We start from the raw sequence: 20,983 nt of genomic DNA on the forward strand, positions 1-20,983 counted from the left end.
AAAAATAGCAGATCCAAATTACAAGAGATCCGTCGAAGTTCTTAGCAAGTAGTGGGGCAAATGGAGAAATACGGAGATGAACGTAGAATTCAGAAAGAAGTCAGAAGCAAGGATTGCAATTTTAAAATCATCACAAAAGCAAAGAACAGGGATGATGTTTTACCTCGACTGAAAACAGAGACGAAGTATCTCACCGTTTTCTCATTTGTGGATGTTCTTCAAGATGCGAGAGCCATGGATATGTAGAAAGAAACGGCCCGGTTCAGGAGAAGCTGAGACGGATTAAAGAGCCGCCCACGAAAGATGCACCAACCAGCAACTCGGGTAATCATGACATATATGAATCCAACAAAGCTACTTGGAAGGAAGGGAACTGGCTGCAAAGCTAGCCTGTGATTCACCACCATCATTACCAGCTGCAAGGGGGAAGAGATGGAAGGCTTGATAGGCACCATATCTCCTCCCCAACAATGGGATCCGACCAGACCCACAGCCACAAGGCCACATACGACCAGAATTTCCATTCCTATCCACCTCCATCTCTACACAAACCGTAACTCCAGAAGCAGGTCTCTCTCCTTCCGTCGTCGCCTGAACAACCCATCAAAGGTCGCCGCCACCATCATCTCTTCTTCTTTAGGGGAGGACCAGAGTCCGCCCCTGGTGGTGGTGGGTTCGGCCAATGCTGACATATACGTGGAGATAGACAGGCTTCCGAGGGAGGGGGAGACCGTCTCTGCTAAGACCGGCCAGACCCTCGCCGGCGGCAAGGGTGCCAACCAGGCGGTATGTGGCGGCAAGCTCTCCCATCCTACCTTCTTCATCGGGCAACTCGGCAGCGACGCCCACGCCAGGCTGATTGCCGAATCTCTTGGGAATGGTGGAGTCCACCTCGACCGCGTAAGCAGGAATGAGGACGCGCCGACTGGGCACGCCGTGGTGATGCTCCAGCCCGATGGGCAAAACTCGATCATCATTGTGGGCGGTGCCAACATGTGCTGTTGGCCGGACCAGCTACCAGCCGAGGACGTGGACGTCATTGAGAAGGCTGGTGTGGTGCTGCTGCAGCGCGAGATACCGGACAGGGTGAATATTCAGGTTGCTAAGGTGAGATTGCTGGACTTTGCACAGAATTAATGGAAAACGAAAAGAACAATGCTTGGACTTGGAAAGGGCGACAGAAATTACTTATGTTCGCCGGTTTAGTTGGGGACTGGATTCTTGGTCGGTGGTGATTCATGTTGTTGCCTTGAAGATGCATTTTGTTCTTACAGTGGCATTTGTTGTATCCACTAATTCCTTTGGTTTCGGTGCGAAATATGAATTAGGATATGTTTTGAGTTCCTGGTTGGTGGTGTTTCATGCTGTTGCTTTTGAAGATACGTTTTGTTCTTAGATGGGACCGTAGTTTTTATTAATATATTTGGTTCCATATGAAATATGAATTAGGACAGTACGGGTCTTAAAGAGTAAGTTTGGTTTGTGAAATAATGCATCACATCAAATGTAAGAACTATCCACCCATTCTCACCGCTATTATGGCATTCGCTGACAAAAAATTCTCTTATCTGTGAACGATATGTGCTCGATATTCTTCTGAGGCTGAGCAGTTGTTCGCTTTCATCTTCGGGCTCTGTAAAAGCTAATAATACTGTCACGTGCTCTCCTATTAGTGCTGCAAGTGTGTTGTCACTTGCCATCTTGGGTCTGTTCAGTTTTTTTACCGTGAGTGTGCTTGCGTGGGCTTGTCGCATCATACAACACAATAATCTGATTCGATTTTCTTCTAAAGTACATACTTCTGTTAACTAAACCATGTATGTCATGCTGCTGTTCTTCCTTGTGAAGCATAGCCATGTATTTTTTAGGAATCTCAAGGCCTTGACGGCCCTTTCTTGTCAACTGAAAGGAAAACAATTTCTCCTTTGCTTATAGTGAAGAGGTTGTGGGATCAAACAAAAACAAGCATAGTTATGTACTAACTTTTAGTGAGTCTAAAGGCCCTCCTTGCTCATGTTGAAGAGTTTGTGGGGTCAAAGATGGTTGACAACAAACAGGAAGGAGGCAAATTTTTCACTCTAAACTCGATCATGATTATTAATAAACAAAAGGCATCTCAGTTTGCTGTTTTTCTCATTATACTTGTCAACATTTATTATGTTTTCGGATATAATATTGATGCCTAAGCAATAAAAGGTGCCAGGTTGTGTCCACAAACCAGGTCTTGAAAGGTGCTACCATTTATTTTGGGTGTGAGTTGCAGTCTAACATCCACTGGCACGTCATATTAGATTGTTGTGCACTACTTTCTTCTTTGTTTTGTATAACCATGAAAGAACACCAATCATCTTCATGACATTGCATTCTAGGTTTACTTCAGAACAAAGGCTTTCTGCCACTGAAATGGGTAGGAGGAAACCACTAGTCCATCACTTTTTAGAGAACAAAAGTGACAACCTTGTTACACTTATTAAAATTTCTTGACTTGCAATTCTGGTTGTAGTTGTAGTTCGACTATCTGAGGTATCAGGGACTTATCAGAAAAGACTAAACAATGAGAACAGTGCACATGAAAATGCTCTATATTGGAATATTCAAAGGATGTCACAGTTCAACTGCAACAACTGGAGTTAACAACAGGTTCCCAGAAAGGGAAACAAGAAATCTGATTTTGAGGTTCTCTAAGCTGTACTTGACTTCAGGGAACTGCCTATGGCTTCTTGTTGATTTAAGCTGTGCCTTTTGTGTATTTCTAAGTGATCTTGATAATATTTAGCACTCGAACTCTAGGTTCAAGCTGATAAATCGGTTATAACACATCTGTTTGGATTTACATTTATGCAAGATAAACCTTAAAGTATTCTTTAAAAGTCTTATTTTTCTTGAGCAAGTAAATGAGTATGCCACTATAAAATGGTTCCGCCTATCAGTATATGCACTTGCCAGAAAGCAAGCAGAAGTGGATGTCATGTTTTTAAATCTGGTTATACTTTGTGAATATTATCTCCATAATCCTGGTCAGTAAAGATTGGAAAAGGTTAGTGCCTTTAATTCGTTTTTTATTTTTTTCAGTCTCAGGAAAACTAACTTCTCTCTCAATCATAACTTCAATTTAGTGTGCTCTTCTGGTTAGATTCTGCTTATTTTGGTATTCTTGCTTTAATGGATTGCCCTTTTCTAAAGGTTGCAAGAGCTGCAAAAGTTCCAGTCATTCTTGATGCTGGGGGCATGGATGGACCACTTCCTGCTGAACTTCTGAAACTTGTTGATATCCTAAGCCCAAATGAGTCTGAATTAGGACGGTTGACTGGGTTGCCAACAGACTCATTTGATCAGATTAGCCAGGCTGCAACAGCATGCCATCAAATGGTGAGTATTTAAATCATATGGTAGGAGTAGCTTTCTTCAGCTCGTGGACTTTGCATTAGGTCATTATTTATAAGAACTTGTTCATGCATTGCTTTAGGGACTTTGGCACATCATCTATAAATGTTGCAGCAGTCAAGTTTCTGAATCAAAATACTTTATGCTTGCCAACTTGTTTTACTGTCTGCTGCTGGTGTTGCTTATATGTCCATTTTATGGTTTTCTTTATGAGAATAAGCATTTATAATGGGGGTTTGCACAAAATGAGTGGAAAAAATGCTGTTTTCCCATCCAATTTACAAAAAGGAATGCAAGTCCAGTACACCTTAAAGCAACCAACGAGTCCAGTCACAAAGTGATTTATGTTGGACTTTATAAACAAAAAAGGTGATTTCCATAATTTTGGAACAAATATAATAAATACTAAGCTGCTGAGTTGTAATTTTTTTTTTTTTTTGCCCCCAAATGTTCATTGCTTTCTTTATATTCATATTTATGAGGTGGCATAATTCCCTCATTTTTTGATCTGATTGTGACCATTACTCTTGAGGTTCTGCTAAAGCAATAACCTATCTACTGGAAAGGCCGGCACAAGATATCACTATGCCATCAAATACTATATAAAAGTTCTTATGGCATTTCTGTGATGCTAATTTTTATTTGAAGTTGACATCTTGACCAGTGAATGAAAGGCCTATCTTAACAGCTATTTGCTACTACTTGTGGTTTTATCTGCATGTTTCTGCAAAAAAATATATTTTACCTATTTATCTGAAATAAGCTTTTCTTGTACAATTGGAATGATGGCACGCTGTGAAGAAACTTCAATTTTATTTTGAGTCTCTGTTCCATCCAAAGCCTAACCTTATACCATTTGTCACTGATAGAGACGTTGAAGTTGAGGTTAGCTATATGGACTAAAATTTGGCTAAGTAGGTAGTAGCGATAGGCTTAGTAACAAATCAAAATGACCTTTTCCAGGATGACCTTGCATTCTTTATTGAGCAAACCAAGTAGGAATATAAGAAGACACAACCTTCAATATGTTTTTGTTAGGTTAAAATCCAAGGGGATGATAGAGTCCTGAAAGGACGCCCTTTTAATATCTCTTCGTCTGATAGCAGATAAACAAACTAGAAAAACTGATCTCTTCCAACTGGAAAATTCAGGGTGTGAACCAAGTGTTGGTGAAACTTGGTGAAAAAGGATCTGCACTCTTTATCGAAGGAAAGGAACCTATTAAGCAGGCCATTATTCCTGCATCAAAAGTTGTTGATACTACAGGAGCTGGAGATACTTTTACTGCTGCCTTTGCAGTGGCTCTTGTGGAGGGGAAGTCTCACGCTGAATGCATGAAGTTTGCAGGTGTGTCACTAGTTTCTGACTAAAGAAGGACAAGTTTCTTTTCCTTCACCTCTTCCTTAACAATTGTCCATGGTGCTATATTTTTATTTTTAAGAAAGGGAAAAAGCAGCAGAGGAACTAACGAAGAATCATGCTTTCCTGTTGTGACAGCTGCTGCAGCATCTCTTTGTGTGCAAGTGAAAGGGGCCATTCCAAGTATGCCAGAAAGAACGGCAGTATTGGAGCTTCTGAAGTCTCTATGAATACAAGGAAGCTCAACGTCCATCCAGATAATGCCCTGTGTTTATTGCTGCCTCTACCGACATTGGTTGGCAATAAAAATTATTGCGCAAATCAAGTGTCCATATTTTCAAGAAAGAAGCTTTACTTTGTTTGCCTGTTCCTCTAACTTATTTGGTGGCCACGTCAAAGTTGTTCAACTTATTATTAATCTTGTAGCATTCCTTTTCTGGGATCAGAATTTTTTAATCAGGATAGTCCTGTAGCTGGATGGACAAGACTCAGGAAACTCAATTTCTCTAAAAAAGTAAACTGACAGCCATTCATTATAAATAAACCTACTTGACGTTGTTTATTTGATTGCATTTACTTGATCATTTGTTATTTCATGAATACATTCGATTTATTCATCAATCTGTAGTAAAATGCATCACAAAAGGTTATAATTTAACCCAGATGAGACACCAAGTTAACCTGCTGACCGGTGACCCAGTAGTCAACCAGTTGAATTCAAGGGTTTGCCAAGTATGTCTTTCCTAATCATGTACTGACTCGAGCTTTGTAAAATGATTCGGATCCAACAATTCAATACTATGTGACAAGGAAGGCTACTATGAACATTAATGAAGGCAAAGTCAGTAAGTTGCTACTGCGAATAACGATGATATGGAAGTGGACCTACGTTGAGTGTTCAAATATCCGGACAACATTATACTTGAAAACCAGATATTTGGTCTCATTTAACATCTAAACGTTTGTCTTATGCAGCCAAGTGCTTGAGGGGTTGGCGTAATGGCTTAAACTTAAGGCAGAGGTTGGTAGGTGGTCAGTTTTCATTTCGAGTGTTAGGGATGTTAATTTTTTTTTGGTGCTGTAAAAGAAAGTTTATCGATGTACAAGTTGAAGCATAGCAAGACAGTACCTCGAGAAATCAAAAGAAGACCATGTACCTTAAAAGGACAAAAGTTGTGTGAAAGCTGGATTTTTTGTGAGTCTTCCCCACTCACATGAAAAAACAGCCCCTGCACCATGACTAAAATTTCAGGCAACAAGTGTATACATCCTTCTTCCACCTGCAGGGACCAGCCACCACTGAGATACTTTCACCAAAGTCTTAAAAGAGTTACTTGTGAGATTGAGAAGGAAACATATGAGCATTGCATAAACGATCATGTGACATCTTCTAATCCAACAGAAAGCGGTTTGAAGTACTGCTGTACTTAAAGTGACCCACTTGAAATCTGAATTTCCTCCACCCAGCAATACTGAACCTGTCACCTTGGGAACGCCAAATTCTCTTGGCCACCAAACATTTAAGAAGCACATGATTAACAGATTATTCAAAGAAAACACTTGATAGCAAAATAAATCCAAATTTCTTATCATTATCTTGCATTAGCAACCTCCCCATTAAAGGAAGATAGAAACACCAGCACACACGAGTAGCCGGACCTTTTGCCGTATCATTTTACACCACGGGGTTCCTCAGTCTCTTATTTTGTCATAGGCCCATCTGTGAGAAATGGTAACTACTTTTCTGTCAAAAGTCTTCCCCAGACGTCGCAAAACCTTATGAAATCACCAGATTTATAGCTGGTGGTGAGAGTTTTAAATTGAGAAACTCCGTGTTAAGTTGCACACAAGTCGAATCTCGAGCTCTAGCTGAGCTCGAACTCAAGTTGAGCTCAATAGAACCAGCTTGAGCTCAACTCGGCGATACAACACTGAGCTCGAACTCGACCTGTTTAACTCATTTTTGTTAGGCATATCTCATTTCTTTCAACTCGTTTGACTTGTTTAGTTGTTACTCGTTTAACTATTCTCTGATAACAATTTAACATTCATCATCTAGTCGAACCGAGTCAAGTTTAAACGAGTTAGAGTTCATACAACTCGAACTCAATTCTTTAACATTTTAAACATACATTTGAAAAAGAGTCTAGTTTTGACAAGCGAGTTCGAATCGACCTAGAGCTAAGCTAGCTCGACTCGTTGTGTATTTTTTTTTCCAAACAGTAGCCTGTTAACCGTCGGCTCACTCGGAAATTGAGAAACTCCACTTTATGACTTCAAACACTATTGATTGAGGCTTGAAGAACTCCTTTTAGTTTGATTAAGTCCTTGGGATCTTAGTATTCTTCTCAATGTCCTAGACAAAATTTCCACTATAATAATGAAAGAAAAGGAAAAAGAGGACCCCCTTGCCTGAGACCCCGTTGACTACTAAGGAAAAGACTTTCTCTCCCATTTATAAACATTGCAAAAAAATACAGTAGAAACACACTTATCATTACAAACCAAAAAATAAAAGCACCTCGCTCAACAAACTCTACCTCACTCTATCATATGTTTTTGTTGAACTCATCTTTACAACGATAAATTTACTTTTACTTTTTTGGAGGTTATTTGATACATATACCAACGGTGAACATAATTATTAAAAGTTACATATAAGACCTTTCGTATAAAATACATAGATGATTGAGAGAAAAACAATGTAAATTAATATTAAATGATCAAAATGCTCATCATCTTTTTCTTTTTATTTTTTTTAGCCGTTGAGATGGTCTAAATTAAATGGTTAGGAGACATATATATTTATCTTGTGTGTATTTTTTATTCAATTTACTATCAGTAATTATATTTATTGTTGAATGAATCCCCATGATTTAGATATGGTTCAAAGCGTTTCGAAACTTGTGAATGAAGTTTATGGTCGTTTGATGCGGACTTACAAACATCCCCCTCACTTCCTGTTGCCACGTGTCTGGGACGCTTCCCGCGGGAGGTGAAAGATTCGCGCTGCTGACGTGTGCTGGAGGGTTGCAATGTGTCAATGTGCTGGTGGGCGGAACGATGGGCGTGCCCACACCCAATCTTGGCCGTCCATCTGATACTTCCGACGCCTGAAACATAGTCCTGACTTTATAAAGAGAGAGTCCAAAGACCGGAGAGAGACGGAGGGAGAGAGAGGGAGCCCTTCGAATTCAAAGGGAGAGCACAATTTGTTGCCTCCCTTCGTCTTCGGGGCTTCGAGGAAGACGACTGAGAAGATCGTAATGAAATAGCATCGAACTCCGCGTTACTTCCGAGATTCTGAGGTTTTCTCCTTATCTTCTTTGGTTTGAATTTTCGTGTTTCTTTTCTTTTCTTTCTTTCTTTTTTTTTTGTTGGTTTCTTTTCCTGTTCAAATGTGGTCGAGGAAGGTTCAGGTTTTTGCTTCAGGGCATCTCTCTCCTTGGGGATTTTTTTTTTTGCATATATTTATGGGTTTTTGTTGGTTTCTTTTTTTGGCGGTGGATTAAGTAAGCTTTTGCTTCTTGGCGAAGGACCTTCACTTTCTGAAGTTATTTGTTGTTTTGTGGTTCTGGGGTGTTTTATGATATGGGTTTTAGATACTTCAAATGCAAGGCTGGGGCTGAAGGTGGGAGTATGTAGTGTCAGGATTACAATCGTGTAGATTGTCTAGGTGAAATGGAAATAGTTGGAGTTTTCTTCGAGCTGTAGGGAACCAGATGTATCAAGTTGGCATGAAGAAGTGTATGTTTGCTGGTCAGATAAAAGTTAAACAGGACGTTTGTATTAGTTGCATGGGTTGGAATCTGGATCAGTTGATGCAAGGATGGTATAGAGAATTCAAACTCTCTAGTAATAATTGCCTAATATTATGTCTCAATTACCCTTCAATTCGTGAAGGAATTGATGGTGATCGAGTTATGAACGATAGGAGAAAGCTGCTGTAGCAGAATACATGTTGACAGTCCGAAACAAGCACTTGCACGTAACGCTACGATGGCCGTGTTTTTTTCTCCTTTTTTTTTTTTGGTGGTGGTGTGGGTAGGGGTGGAGGAAGAGGGAGTGGGATTGCGATGTGGCCGGTTCCAAAAGCTTTGTGTGCGTACCTGCACGCACTAGCACGTGTGACTGGACCGCGGGCTTAGAAATCACCGCTCTTTCAGTAATATGCGTGCTAGTGAAGGTCCAAGGCCGTTGGTTTAGAAATTACTTGTCTTTCAGTGCTTCTGAATTTTTTTGCTGAATTGCAGATATGATCTACCTGATACTGCGATACATGATTTGGTGGTAGGAATGTTTGAGCTTTCTATTATGCGATTGCAACACATAAGAAAGTTCTTTGAGTGCTTCAAGATATATGGAAAAAGATATCTTGAAATAATATTATGAGTCGAGCCTTGATTCTTAGTAAGTACACAAGGTGAACACAACTATGTCTTCAGGTCGAGTCCACAAATCAAAATGAACACATTTGTGTCTGAGGAAACACCACTTACGTGTCAATTTTCCACCTCTATAATACAACATAGAGAGAGAGAGAGAGAAAAAAAGAAAAGAAAAAAGAGACAGAGACAGAGAGAGTATATATATATATATATATATATATATATATATATATATATATATATATGTTTGTGTATGTATGTGTTTGTATGTGTTCATCAGTGTGAAAGTATTGTGATTTTTACAGGATCTGTTGACTAGGAATATTTTGCTTGAATCTGGGATTATTGTTGTTGGAAGTAAATAGAAATGAAGAGCAAAACAAGCATCAGCAGTTCAACAAGGAAACAGACTGGCCTTCTTGCGTGCTCTCGATTGGATAAAATTGCCAAGGATTCTCGATGTCAACCTAAAGTACATCATCAGGCTATTCTATCAGAGGATAATTTAATTACAAATTCTGGTAAGCAGCTTTATTTTTCCATTGTTGAAGTACAATTTTTGTGAACATAATATTCTACAAGAAGGTCACCATGTTCATGAAGATGTGTGGAGATCTTTTTGCCCCTTAACTTCTGTGGGTTGAAAGTTCTATCCTCAAGGCTAGCAAATTGTGCCTCATTTGGACATGGGGACATCTTGATTTGAAGATTCATAGTTTGAGGCTTTGAGCATAAGAAACATTCGCCTTTATTACTGTAGAATACAAATATGAAAGGACAATCTTGATCTTGCTTCTTTTCTTTTTATACCTTTAATTCTGGTAACAATTCGGAAGAGTAGAAAAGATTTCTGGAACCGATTTTATTTGAAAATGAACCAAGCGGAAATTTTTTGCCATCTACAACCTGTTTGCTGCATACCATGTTTTACATGAAGCACTCTCTTGCTTGCATAAATTCTTCAATAAATATTGGAACTATTTCCACCTATTAGACTTTGAAATATGGGCTAGATTTGTCAAGTTTCTTGCTATTTAACAATTTGTTACTCCAGATCCATGTGTTCCAACTTCTAATCATGGCATTGGACATTCTGAAGCTGTTGGCCTTGCAGACGTTTTTCCTGATGTGAGTATCTGATATTCTGTAGTTATTGAGTTCCTTTAGTTGAGGTGGCTACTGGCCACTGAAAGTATTATATTGAGATGGTTTGGACTTCCAAGTTATCGTTTTCTTGTATCTTTCTTCACTTGTCATCCTCTGTATGCTTCCTTGATTCTTGCAGTTGGGAGTAATCCCATGAAAGTTATGTCCTTGTACTAGACGATAACATAAGAGATGAAATTCCTGTCTTATGTGGATTAATCATGATGTAGTGAGGCTGATTTCTGATAGAATCTATGCACGTGCCACATAGTTTCATCAAAAAGTAAAAAATACATATTGTCTCATTTAGTCTTAAGCTTTTTGCTGGAGGAGTCAATGAAGTTGCATTCAAGCTAAGTCACATGGGTACGGGTACAGAGATACGGACACGGACATGACAACTTTAAAAAATGTGGGTACGGGGGTACGGCAGGATATATATACATATATGCAAAATAACACAAAAAAAATCAAAGTGAAAGCAACATTTTAGTAAACAAGTGATATAAATAAAAACATTATATGTTAATGAACACAATAACTCTAAGAATATAATGAAAAGTAAAGTGGAAAAAATTAAATCAAAGTAAAATTAAGCATTTTGAATATAAAGGTGCCCAAGTGAGTCCACGTACCCGTTTTGGGTACGAGTATGGTGACACAGGTACGTGGACCTTACTGAAGTACCCATGTGACTTAGCATTCAAGGAATCAGCTGCAACTAGAATTAAACATGCTGAACTAACTTACATTAGATTACACCCACCAAAGCTATCTGAGAAAGGGAGCAAAAATAGAAAAAATCCAGTAACACGAGAGTCATTGCCTGGTTCATTAGATAGGCAGCATTATTAACTGCTTTCTTGGATAACATTTGCTATGTGCATTTGAAGGAGGGATATAGCAACAATGTGCATCTCCATTTTTCCTTTCTGTTTTGTGTTTCTGAATGTCATTCTAGAGACGAGACGTGAATGATCTCAAAGTGCCATTTTTTCCCATTGGCAACACATTTAAGAGTCTAAGGAGTAAGGACAACAAATTGTCAAATCATTCTTGTATGGCAATTGGCAAGGTAGTTAAAGAAAAATCTGGATATATCCCTCCATTACTAGATCAGAGGGCTTTTATTTTCTATGAGGAATATGTTTTCACTGCGTGGGATCCTAATCTTTCTCTTTCCTTGGGCAACCCGGCGTCGACCAAAATACCATGCCGACGGCCGTGCCTACCCCCAAGATCACCTTGGGACAGCCTAAGGCTAACCATAGACAAATTAAATACAAAGACACTACCCAGTCGGACAAGAACCCCGACTTAAAACCTAATAGGACTAAGGAATACAAGTGAGGTTAAATCCCAATCCCAAAGCAAATCCTACTACAAGAAACTACAAGCTGTGAGGCCAGTACAATCGCGTGCGATACAATTTTAAATCTTTCACAGCTCACTCAAACAAACCATGCAAACCAATCCTAATAGAGCAAACCACACCCACCCGTAGGAGGCTAGTTGCCATGAGGCCGTGTCTTCGGCTTGAAGCCTCCGAGGTATCTCAATGTGCAACAGTGGCCGTAGCCGGGCTAAAGCAAAGTATGAAAGCAAAAACAACCTCCCACGAATCTATAGGGGGTCTAGAGTGGTTACCGACCAAGACAAGCTTGGCAAAGAGCAGCAAAAAGGACCTCGAGGTGATAACCAGCCCTCGGGTATTGCAGCTAAAGGGCAGGGAAAAACCAGCTCCAAGTAGCGGCTGATGATGGAGAAAGTAGCGGCTCGGGTGGCCTGCTGGTAGGCGCAGGTGGCCGGCCGCAACAGGCAGGCAGCGTTGGCTGATGGTAGGACCTGGTTGTTGGCCGCAAGCAGGCGCTGGTCGCTGGCCGCAGGCAGGTGCATGTTGCTGACCGCAGGTCACAGGCTGCAGGCGCTAGGCGCTGGTCGCAACAGGCAGGTAGCAAGTGACGACAGGGGCTGGCTGCAACAGGCAGGAAGGAGCTGGCCTTAACAGCGACTTTGGTTAGCCGGCAGCAGCAGGCAGGTTGGTTGTCAGGTGTTGAAGGTTTCGGCCCTCCTGGTCGACGATAGCAGGCGACTGTGCAGGTCACAGCACCGAGGAATGCAGGCGAGGACAGCCCTCCTGGCCGCTGTGGACGAGAGCTCAGCCCTCCTGGCCGAGCGTGGTAGGTAACCTTTGGCGATGGGCGTGACCCTCTTGGCCGCGCGCTAGGCTGGCGATGTGCGCACAAGGCCGACAGCTCAGATGATGCTGCTGGCTGGGATCCACCGGCCACAAGAATGCCAAGGTTGCGAAGATGGCCGCGGGCTGCCTTGGGTGCTAGGGCTATGGCCGCCTAGGAGGTGGACCAACTAGGTCTCGGGTAGACTAGGTAGGCTCGGTGTAGGTGGGTTGACCTATGACTAAGCTCGGATGGGGGCACGTTTGCAACCAAATGTAGGATAAGTAAGGTAGGTTTCGTAGTCTGAGTATGGGTTCAAATCTTTGCATCGGAGCACTTGGGAATCTTCAACCGCCTAGCCTTTGGCCGAGTGGAAGAAGGAGAAGAGAAGAAAACAAGGAAAGGAGAGGGAAAAGCCGTTGGATTTAGGGAGAAAGCTAAGGCCGACTAAGGAAGTCGGGTTCACCTAAGGGGAAACGAAGGAGAAAGAGGGGCGCTGTGAGGAAGAAGGTGCGCAAGGAGAGAGCCGTGAGGAGAGAGAATGAAATTCGACAAATGACTCCAACTTCTTCTAATTGCCTCATGATAAAGGGAAATACAAAGTATTTGTAGTCTTGGATCAAATCCCGGTTGCAAAACACATGAACCGGTCCAAATCAACAAAAGAAAAGTTGCCAAAAGCAAATGCTCAAGCAAATTGCGGAAATAAAAGGGTTGAGACTTAATGTCTCGGTTCCTAATCTGATCCTCCTCTAACCCGCACGAGCTTGGGCTTAGATTCAGATCCAAATCTGCCTAGGCTCGCCCTAGGTTGGCCCTAAGTGACCTGGTTCGACCACGACTCATGGTGGACTCGATCTAGACCGTAGTTAGACCCACCTCCTTGGTCTTCGGTTGAGGAGCTTGGATCCACGCCGTGAGCTTCTTCAATTTCCCCACTTACAGCCGTTGCAATTCCACCCTCACCTCTCTTTGCTCCAACTCTAAGTGTTTCTTTAACGTCACATTTGGTGTTAACGTCTTGATCTGCACCACCCTCTCCACCAATTTGACCATGGCTCGGGTCAGTTTGGCCTCGGCCGTGTCCCTGTCCACTCTCGGCATGGTTCTAGGTTGGACCATATCAGATCCACCCTTCTTAGAATGAGCTTGTCCCCAAGCTCTTGTATATGGAAATTGGAGTTTGATCTGATCAAATAATTCCCAAGACGTTCCACCATCTATGCCCTCCCATTCAATAAGTACTTCGTGACGCGCCCGACCTCGCTCTGCCCGTCCGTCTGCGGGTGGTGAGCCGTGCTGAAATTGATGACTGTCCTACCATCCTCATGTACTCCTTCCAAAACGCACTGAGGAAAATGGAAGGGCATAGATGGTGGAACGTCTTGGGAATTATTTGATCAGATCAAACTCCAATTTCCATATACAAGAGCTTGGAGACAAGTTCATTCTAAGAAGGGTGGATCTGATATGGTCCAACCTAGGACCATGCCGAGAGTGGACAGGGACACGGCCGAGAGCAGTCATCGTGGGCAGGGCCAGCCCGCCCTACAACAGGTTAAGGTCGACCAAGGCCAAATTGACCCGAGCCAGGGTCAAGTGGGTGGAGAGGGTGGTGCAGATCAAGACGTTAACACCAAATGTGAGGTTAATGAAACACTTAGAGTTGGAGCAGAGGGAGGTGAGGGTGGAATTGCAATGGCTCTAAGTGGGGAAATTGAAGAAGCTCATGGCGTGGATCCAAGCTCCTCATCCGAAGACCAAGGAGGTGGGTCTAACTACGGTCTAGATCGAGTCCACCATGAGTCGTGGTCGAACCAGGTCACTTAGGGCAACCTAGGGCGAGCCTAGGCAGATTTGGATCCGAATCTAAGCCCAAGCTCGTGCGGGTTAGAGGAGGATCAGATTAGGAACCGAGAAATTAAGTCTCAACATTTTGCTTGAGCATTTGCTTTTGGCACCATTGCTTTTGTTGATTTGGATCGGTTCATGTGTTTTGGAATCGGGATTTGATCCACGACTATAAATACTTGTATTTCCCTTTCTCATGAGGCAATTAGAAGAATTTGGAGTCATTTGTCGAATTTCATTCTCTCTCCTCACGGCTCTCTCCTCTCTCCTTGCGCACCTTCTTCCTCACGGCACCCCTCTTTCTCCTTCGTTTTCCCTTAGGCGAACCCGACTTCCTTAGTCGCCCTTAGCCTTCTCCCTTAATCCGACGGCTTTTTCCCTCTCCTTTCCTTGTTTTCTTCTCTTCTCATTCTTCCACTCGGCCGAAGGATAGGTGGTTGAAGATTTCCAAGTGCTCCGGTGCAAAGGTGTCTTCTCAACTCACTGTTTTTCCCCACTTCACTACGACGTGCATTGGTGCAACCCCCGTCCATCACAAGCGGAGGTTAGAGGCTATCACGTCCCCGGGAAGGCTGCAATTCGTCAAGGAAAACAACATACGATTGGATTACCAAACTTGAGGTTAGTACGTTAATGTTAAGGCTTGAATTTGTGTAACATCGTTGTATTGATTTAGGCTAAGATTCGGCCATAGGAAAGATTTGAATCCCCTTGGTTACAGCCGTGAGATTCACTCCTTTTCCTCGGTGGAAGTTTCTCCTAAATCAGTTCTTATGGGTCACAAGGGATTTCCTTGGTTGTTTGTATGCTTCCTTAGAGTTTGAAAGCTTTCATCGGTTAAATCGAGCCAAAGATCCAAGTTCTAGGTCATGGTTCCAGCTTTTATTTCTCACCGGAAAATCTGAAAAAGAAAAGAGAAAAAGAGTAGAAAAGAGGCGGAAAAAGAAAAGAAAAAGAAACACCCAAGAAAAAGAAGAAAGAATTGATTTCCGGTGAAGTTTGCTTGATTTCGGTTCAAGTTTAAGTCCTGCCGGAATTTTGAAATTCCGACCACCGCTGCTTTTTTTCGGTGTACATTTGTTACTTCCGGCCAGTTCTCCGGCCTCTGGCAGCAAGCTCCTTTCAAACAGTTGGGGAAATTCCGATGGATTGTGGAAGATTCATCTTGGCGCCAACTCAACCCCGGATTACATTTGGGAATCTCTCGGTCGCCTCTCCACATTTGGTAAATGGATTCTCTGTCCTTTTCCTTGATTACATTTGATTCCCTAGATCGTGACAAGAGAGGGAAGAGGCCCACGTGGTCAAACGAGCTTCATTGCCTAATTCGACAGCTTAGATGATGCTGCTGGCTGGGATCCATTGGCCACAAGAGTGCCAAGGCTGCGAAGATGGCCGCCTAGTGCGCAGGGTCCCGCCCGTCGCCGAAGGTTACCTACCGCGCTCGGCCATGAGGGCCGAGCTCTCGTCGTCCACAGCGGCCAGGAGAGCCGTCCTCGCCTGCATTCCTCGGCGCTGTGACCTGCACTGTCGCCTGCTGTTGTCGGCCAGGAGGGCCGAGACCTTCAACACCTGACAACCGACCTGCCTGCTGCTGCCGGCCAACCAGAGCTGCTGCTGCGACCTGCTGCGGCCAGCTCCTTCCTGCCTGTTGCAGCCAGCCGCTGTCGTCACTTGCTACCGGCCTGCTGCGACCAGCGCCTAGCGCCTGCAGCCTGTGACCTGCGGTCAGCAACCTGCACCTTTCCTTGGGTAACATCATTGTTTGTTCAAATGGAGCTGATGCTAACCAGCACAAATTTGACATGGATGCAACTGAATATCACCTGCACCCGATCGGGGTTGAGCTAAATTCAACTTAACCTCATATGCATCAAGTACTGCCCCAACTGACTGCATCTTATCAGATCATGATGTTGTTGCCCATGTTTTAGGAGGCATAGATGCATGGTTTCCTAGTTATAGCATTCCTTAAAAGTTAACACATTCTCCTTTGAATTGTTAATCAGAAGCAAAATGTGACAGTGTTTTGCAAAGAAGAATGGATTTTTGATCTGATGCTACAGCCAAAGTTTGCTACTCTGCAACCATGACCAACATTATGTCATTCCAGACGCATTCTTATGCTTTGTATTTAGAATGATCTTGATCTTTAGAAGTTCCTGTCAGGTCTATGATCCTGTGCTTATACCAGCCAACTTATCTTTGAATTCAATTTAACAATTTTGCGCTCTGTCTAATAGCCCTTTGTGACCTGCTATTATTGTCAATCCTTTGTTGGATACACTAGATGCCCTAGGGCAAACCTAGGTTGACCAGCATCGGGCTGGTCAATTTTGAAAATTTTGAAATGCAGACCTAACTGGCACACTTGTGCTTTATGCCCTGAAATTGAAGGAAAGGAGTGGGAAGCAGACTTGGATTATTGGTCTCATATATCAGTACAAGAACTGTTGGACCAGCAACCTTGTAATTTGGCATTACCGCATTAGCCTTGAATCAGGCTGATGCACATCATTTCCTCTTCTTTTTCTTTGCTATGTGTTTTAGTTTTCAATTGTTGGTTAAGATGGGACCGTAAAACGTTATGTTTCACTGATGCTGGCAAATAATGGAATTATATGAAAACAGTAATAGTGGCAAACTTTAGTGCTAAATTTCTTGCAATGTCCTCCATTTCGAAGTATATAAGGTGTCAGATTGTGTAGGACAATGGTGATATGGTGGTTATTATATAATTATCAGTTATCATTCTATTTTAAATCTGTAATCAAACTGTATGTCAACTAATAATGAACTTGCCCTCTTTTGTGGGTGGACGCCTACCTCTACTTGTTGGAGTGGTTTTTGCAGATTTACCTTGTTTGACTTTTAGAGTTCATTCCTTTTTTTTTTTTTTCAAATGAATATTTTTACCAAAGGGTATTCTTGTTCTTCTTAATGTGTAGTCTTTTTCTTCTGATTAACAGGTGCCTCTGCTGTTTACCTCTTCATATCTACCAGAAAAGGCTTTGTCTCCTCCATTAGAGCTTAAAGAATGTATGTGGCAAGAATTACTTTTTAGTGGTCCAGGTACATGGTGGTGTTGCATCATTCATTTCAAATTTTCTTTATCCTTCTATTCTTGTTCTTTTTATCCCTCTATATTCTTCTGGGATTTTAGGGTGAGGCCAGCCTTCGAAGCGGTATTGAGAAAAATGGAGAAATAGGTGGTAAAGCTAATCTTGCATAGATGGGACTAACCTGATGTAATGACACGTGGTTGGTGTCCTGTCTAGTTAGAACACCTAATTATTTTGTCACAGGAACTAACCATGCGATGTAGCCTCCATGTCCAAGAACCTAGAGCTGACATAAGGATTTTATAATCTAGAAAATGTTCACTAATTGTTTTACAAACCCATATGAGGACCTTTATGTTATTATTTAATTCTAGTACTTTTTACGCATATTTAACTATCTTCTTTCTATTTCTGCAGTTATAGGCTGTGAATATACTGCTTTACCAGATTTGGTTTCTGATGATAGCGATGATAACAGTACCATTTCATGTCATGAAAAGAATTGCAATTCAGAAAGTTTCCATGTTACCAATGGGAGTACTGTTGGACCTGTTGGTTTATCTGCTGAGAAAGATTTGTATGAGCCTGTTAGTTCTTCTGTGGTTGGCTATGAATCTATGATTCCAGAGATGGTGCCTGATGCAACTGAGCAATGCATGCTACTCCCTTTTCTGGAAGAGATTGTAGAAGCTAACAAAGTCAAATCTATTGAGGAAGCTCTAGTGAACTCTGATGACACGTGCTTATTTCTGGCAATTCAGGAGGCCATGTCATCTCAGCAGACGATAGACCATAGCAGCTATGAAGACCTTGACTATATGGAATATTTTGTTCCTGAACTATTAATCACGAATTTTTCAGAACACTCTGAGGTGTTTCCTTCATATTTACCAGCATCTCTTCCTTTGCAAATTGGGAAAAGGAAGCCTAACACTCTGGTTCTAGATCTGGATGGTAAGGAGGCTATGCATTCCCAATCTTTTGAGTTTCCTGAAATTTCTCTTCTGAGTACGCAAGATCATCCTGGTGGTAGTATGACCACAAGGGACTAAGTTGATACCATGCTCTAGTGATGAGGTTGAGGGAAGGGTTTGAAAGCTTCTGGCATCTAAGTTATCTGCATAATTACAATAGAAAGTACCTGCAAATGTGACTTGATATGTTTCATCAAGATCCTTGGTAGTTTTTTAAATCTTAATTTCGATATGAATCATGACTGCTTATCTGTCTGACGAATGTTTTGCTGCTCCAGAAACATTGATTCACTCCTCTCTGGAGCATTGTCCTGAAGCAGACTTCTCAGTTCTTGTATGTGTCAACATGAAAGAGCATATAGTCTACGTTCGCCAGAGGCCTCATCTCCACACATTCCTGGAGAGAGTGGCAGAGATGTTTGAGATTATTATATTCACGGCTAGTCAGAGCATATATGCAGATCAGCTTCTGAATATATTGGATCCTGACAAGAAGATCATTTCTCAGCGTGTTTACCGGGAAGCTTGTGTAGTTTCAGATGGTCACTATGTCAAGGATCTGACAGTTTTAGAACGTGACTTGGCAAAAGTTGTCATTATCGACAACACTCCTCAGGTTTTTCTTTTCCTCTTTGAATTCTATAATTCCTGAATGTAGCATTTTTGTTGCAATTATTGGACAATAAGGTGCATGTACTTTGTACATCCAAGGAAAATAGGTGACAAGTAGAACTAGAACCTGACCGTTTACATCCTTACAGCTTTGACACCTCTCTCTACCTCTCCTAATTGAATGCTCAATGTTCAATATTCAACTAGACGTAGACTCAGATGTCAGGTTTATTAGGATTTATGGAAGTCAGGATCTAGATTTCTGGGTGTTATTTCATTGGCTTTTTGTGTGGTATCCATCATGTTATTATGGATAAATATTATAAGCCAGAAACTTCGTGTATTCCTAAGGCTTTTTATCCTTCTATTTTTTCAAAAATTCTTCACTTGGAAAGTGATAAACATACTAACTTGCATAGGTGTAATTTCTCAGGTCTTCCAGATGCAAGTCAACAACGGAATTCCTATTCAGAGCTGGTTTGATGACCCGACAGACTCCGCACTACTTTGTATACTCCCCTTCCTAGAAATACTTGCCTCTGTTGATGATGTCCGTCCTATCATTGCAAATCGTTTCAGTACTCAGAACTGATGATCCTTATATCACCGTAGCTTCATTTGCTTACTGTTCGCCTACCAACGAAACTCACCTAATTCACATACCTTTTAAAAATTTAAGTTGTCTTCATACTTATCGACAACAGTTAACCCGTATCTCGCTGTATATAACTTCACCTAACACAAGCTACATGTCATCCTATTTCTCTTCCTTCCTGCCTTCTGTCAACTTTTGAGATTCAGTCTGGAAGTTCTGGTGCAATAAAGGAACTTTGGCAAGCTGGTTGCTGAAATCATTGGCTGGAAGTTGTGGCTTGCCCTTTTCAACGGGAAAAATATTGTTATCTAGAGTTTTCTGTACATACAAATTTTGATAGTAATAAAAGTCTCTGGTTTTAGTTGCATGCGCCTATTCGTACAAACGGTTTCCTTCTCCCCTCCCTCCTTTTCTGCTCTTTTTTTTTTCTCCAGGTTTTACCTTCATGAGACTGCGTCGCTCTTACTGTGAACCGCAATAACTGTTCTTCCAAGTGATAGACCCAAAGGAAATGACATAACGGGGCGACTGAGTTGACATGATGAGATGAGCTGTGCCATGTTCGATTTTTGGGCTTTGCGTGAGCATGGAATCTGTAGGTGTTCAACCTGGGTTGATGAAGATGCTGCAAGGTCCAAGTCTGAATTTCATTTGCCTTCCAACTGATTGGGAAAGGAAAGACATTATTCAAGTACTCTGATATACTCACTGAACAGAAAGTCACTAGAGGCGTTTGATTGTAAGAACGAGTTTTTCCTAGAATTATTTTTCAGAAAAATGCACCAGGTTTAACATGGGAATGGAAAAGTTTTCCAGCAGGTGTATCTTTTCATTGTTTTCGATGCCAATTCGCATGGAAGGAAGGCCTCCCTAACCTTTTATTAGGAAAAGGAATGAACAAAATACATGAGTAAAAAAAGATACGGGAGGTACTAAGCCTCGCTATACAAGAGATTTGAACCCCATTCCATGTCAGAATTAAGGAGGATGCGTCTCCTTAAAAAGACCAAGAACTTCCTCTGAAGGTTTAACATACAAAAAGGACAAAAATCTCTAATGTGAGTTCCTACCAAAAACAAGCCCAGCACCTTTGTTAGCATTTCTGATCACTACATGAATTTCCTTCTTCTCCACCACCACACGCTGAGCGTAAAACTTGGAATTACTGAGGAGATGATGGAGAAATTGATATGAATCCCAACTTTAACTGTTTTTCATAAAATCTAACACCAAAAAATGCAGTTGGACAGTCTGTAAGCCTGAAAGCATAAACAATCTTCTGATGATCATTAACCCAGCTGCAAGCACTTTGGAGAATAGTAGAACCAGAAGAGAACGAAGGCCAGGGGTCAAGTCTTATGTCTGTATTCAACCAGACTGAAATTGAAGATCTCATCTTCTTACTCCAGTCAGCATTTATAATAACATCATGAAA

At 41.7% G+C, this 20,983-nt stretch overlaps 2 protein-coding genes across 4 annotated transcripts; both read left to right on the forward strand.

Moving 5' to 3' along the window:
- The first annotated feature begins 257 nt into the window (after window positions 1-257).
- On the forward strand, window positions 258-5,315 carry LOC116264075 (ribokinase). Of its 2 annotated transcripts, none has more exons than XM_031644021.2 (4): window positions 258-1,107; window positions 3,184-3,369; window positions 4,491-4,731; window positions 4,882-5,315. In XM_031644021.2, the coding sequence occupies exons 1-4, from the start codon at window positions 433-435 to the stop codon at window positions 4,971-4,973; spliced, it is 1,194 nt and encodes a 397-aa protein (XP_031499881.1). In that variant the 5' UTR covers window positions 258-432; the 3' UTR covers window positions 4,974-5,315. The 2 variants fall into 2 exon arrangements, with proteins under 2 accessions (XP_031499881.1, XP_031499882.1); XM_031644022.2 differs by having other exon boundaries at window positions 4,536-4,731.
- A 2,590-nt stretch (window positions 5,316-7,905) lies between these two features.
- Window positions 7,906-19,915, forward strand: LOC116264483 (uncharacterized). Of its 2 annotated transcripts, none has more exons than XM_031644750.2 (7): window positions 7,906-8,051; window positions 9,437-9,652; window positions 10,186-10,259; window positions 17,275-17,377; window positions 17,785-18,321; window positions 18,620-18,957; window positions 19,387-19,915. In XM_031644750.2, the coding sequence occupies exons 2-7, from the start codon at window positions 9,499-9,501 to the stop codon at window positions 19,543-19,545; spliced, it is 1,365 nt and encodes a 454-aa protein (XP_031500610.1). In that variant the 5' UTR covers window positions 7,906-8,051; window positions 9,437-9,498; the 3' UTR covers window positions 19,546-19,915. The 2 variants fall into 2 exon arrangements, with proteins under 2 accessions (XP_031500610.1, XP_031500611.1); XM_031644751.2 differs by having other exon boundaries at window positions 17,275-17,344.
- Window positions 19,916-20,983: the final 1,068 nt, after the last annotated feature.

The sequence above is a fragment of the Nymphaea colorata genome, chromosome 11 (genome assembly GCF_008831285.2).
Source record: "Nymphaea colorata isolate Beijing-Zhang1983 chromosome 11, ASM883128v2, whole genome shotgun sequence".
NCBI lineage: Eukaryota > Viridiplantae > Streptophyta > Magnoliopsida > Nymphaeales > Nymphaeaceae > Nymphaea > Nymphaea colorata.

Coding starts and splice junctions, on each gene's coding strand:
- LOC116264075 (XM_031644021.2), top strand. CDS start 433: ATGGAAGGCTTGATAGGCACCATATCTCCTCCCCAACAATGGGATCCG. Junction 3,370..4,490: donor CAACAGCATGCCATCAAATG/GTGAGTATTTAA, acceptor GTCTGATAGCAG/ATAAACAAACTAGAAAAACT. Junction 4,732..4,881: donor TGAATGCATGAAGTTTGCAG/GTGTGTCACTAG, acceptor CTGTTGTGACAG/CTGCTGCAGCATCTCTTTGT.
- LOC116264483 (XM_031644750.2), top strand. CDS start 9,499: ATGAAGAGCAAAACAAGCATCAGCAGTTCAACAAGGAAACAGACTGGC. Junction 10,260..17,274: donor TTGCAGACGTTTTTCCTGAT/GTGAGTATCTGA, acceptor TCTGATTAACAG/GTGCCTCTGCTGTTTACCTC. Junction 18,958..19,386: donor TTATCGACAACACTCCTCAG/GTTTTTCTTTTC, acceptor GTAATTTCTCAG/GTCTTCCAGATGCAAGTCAA.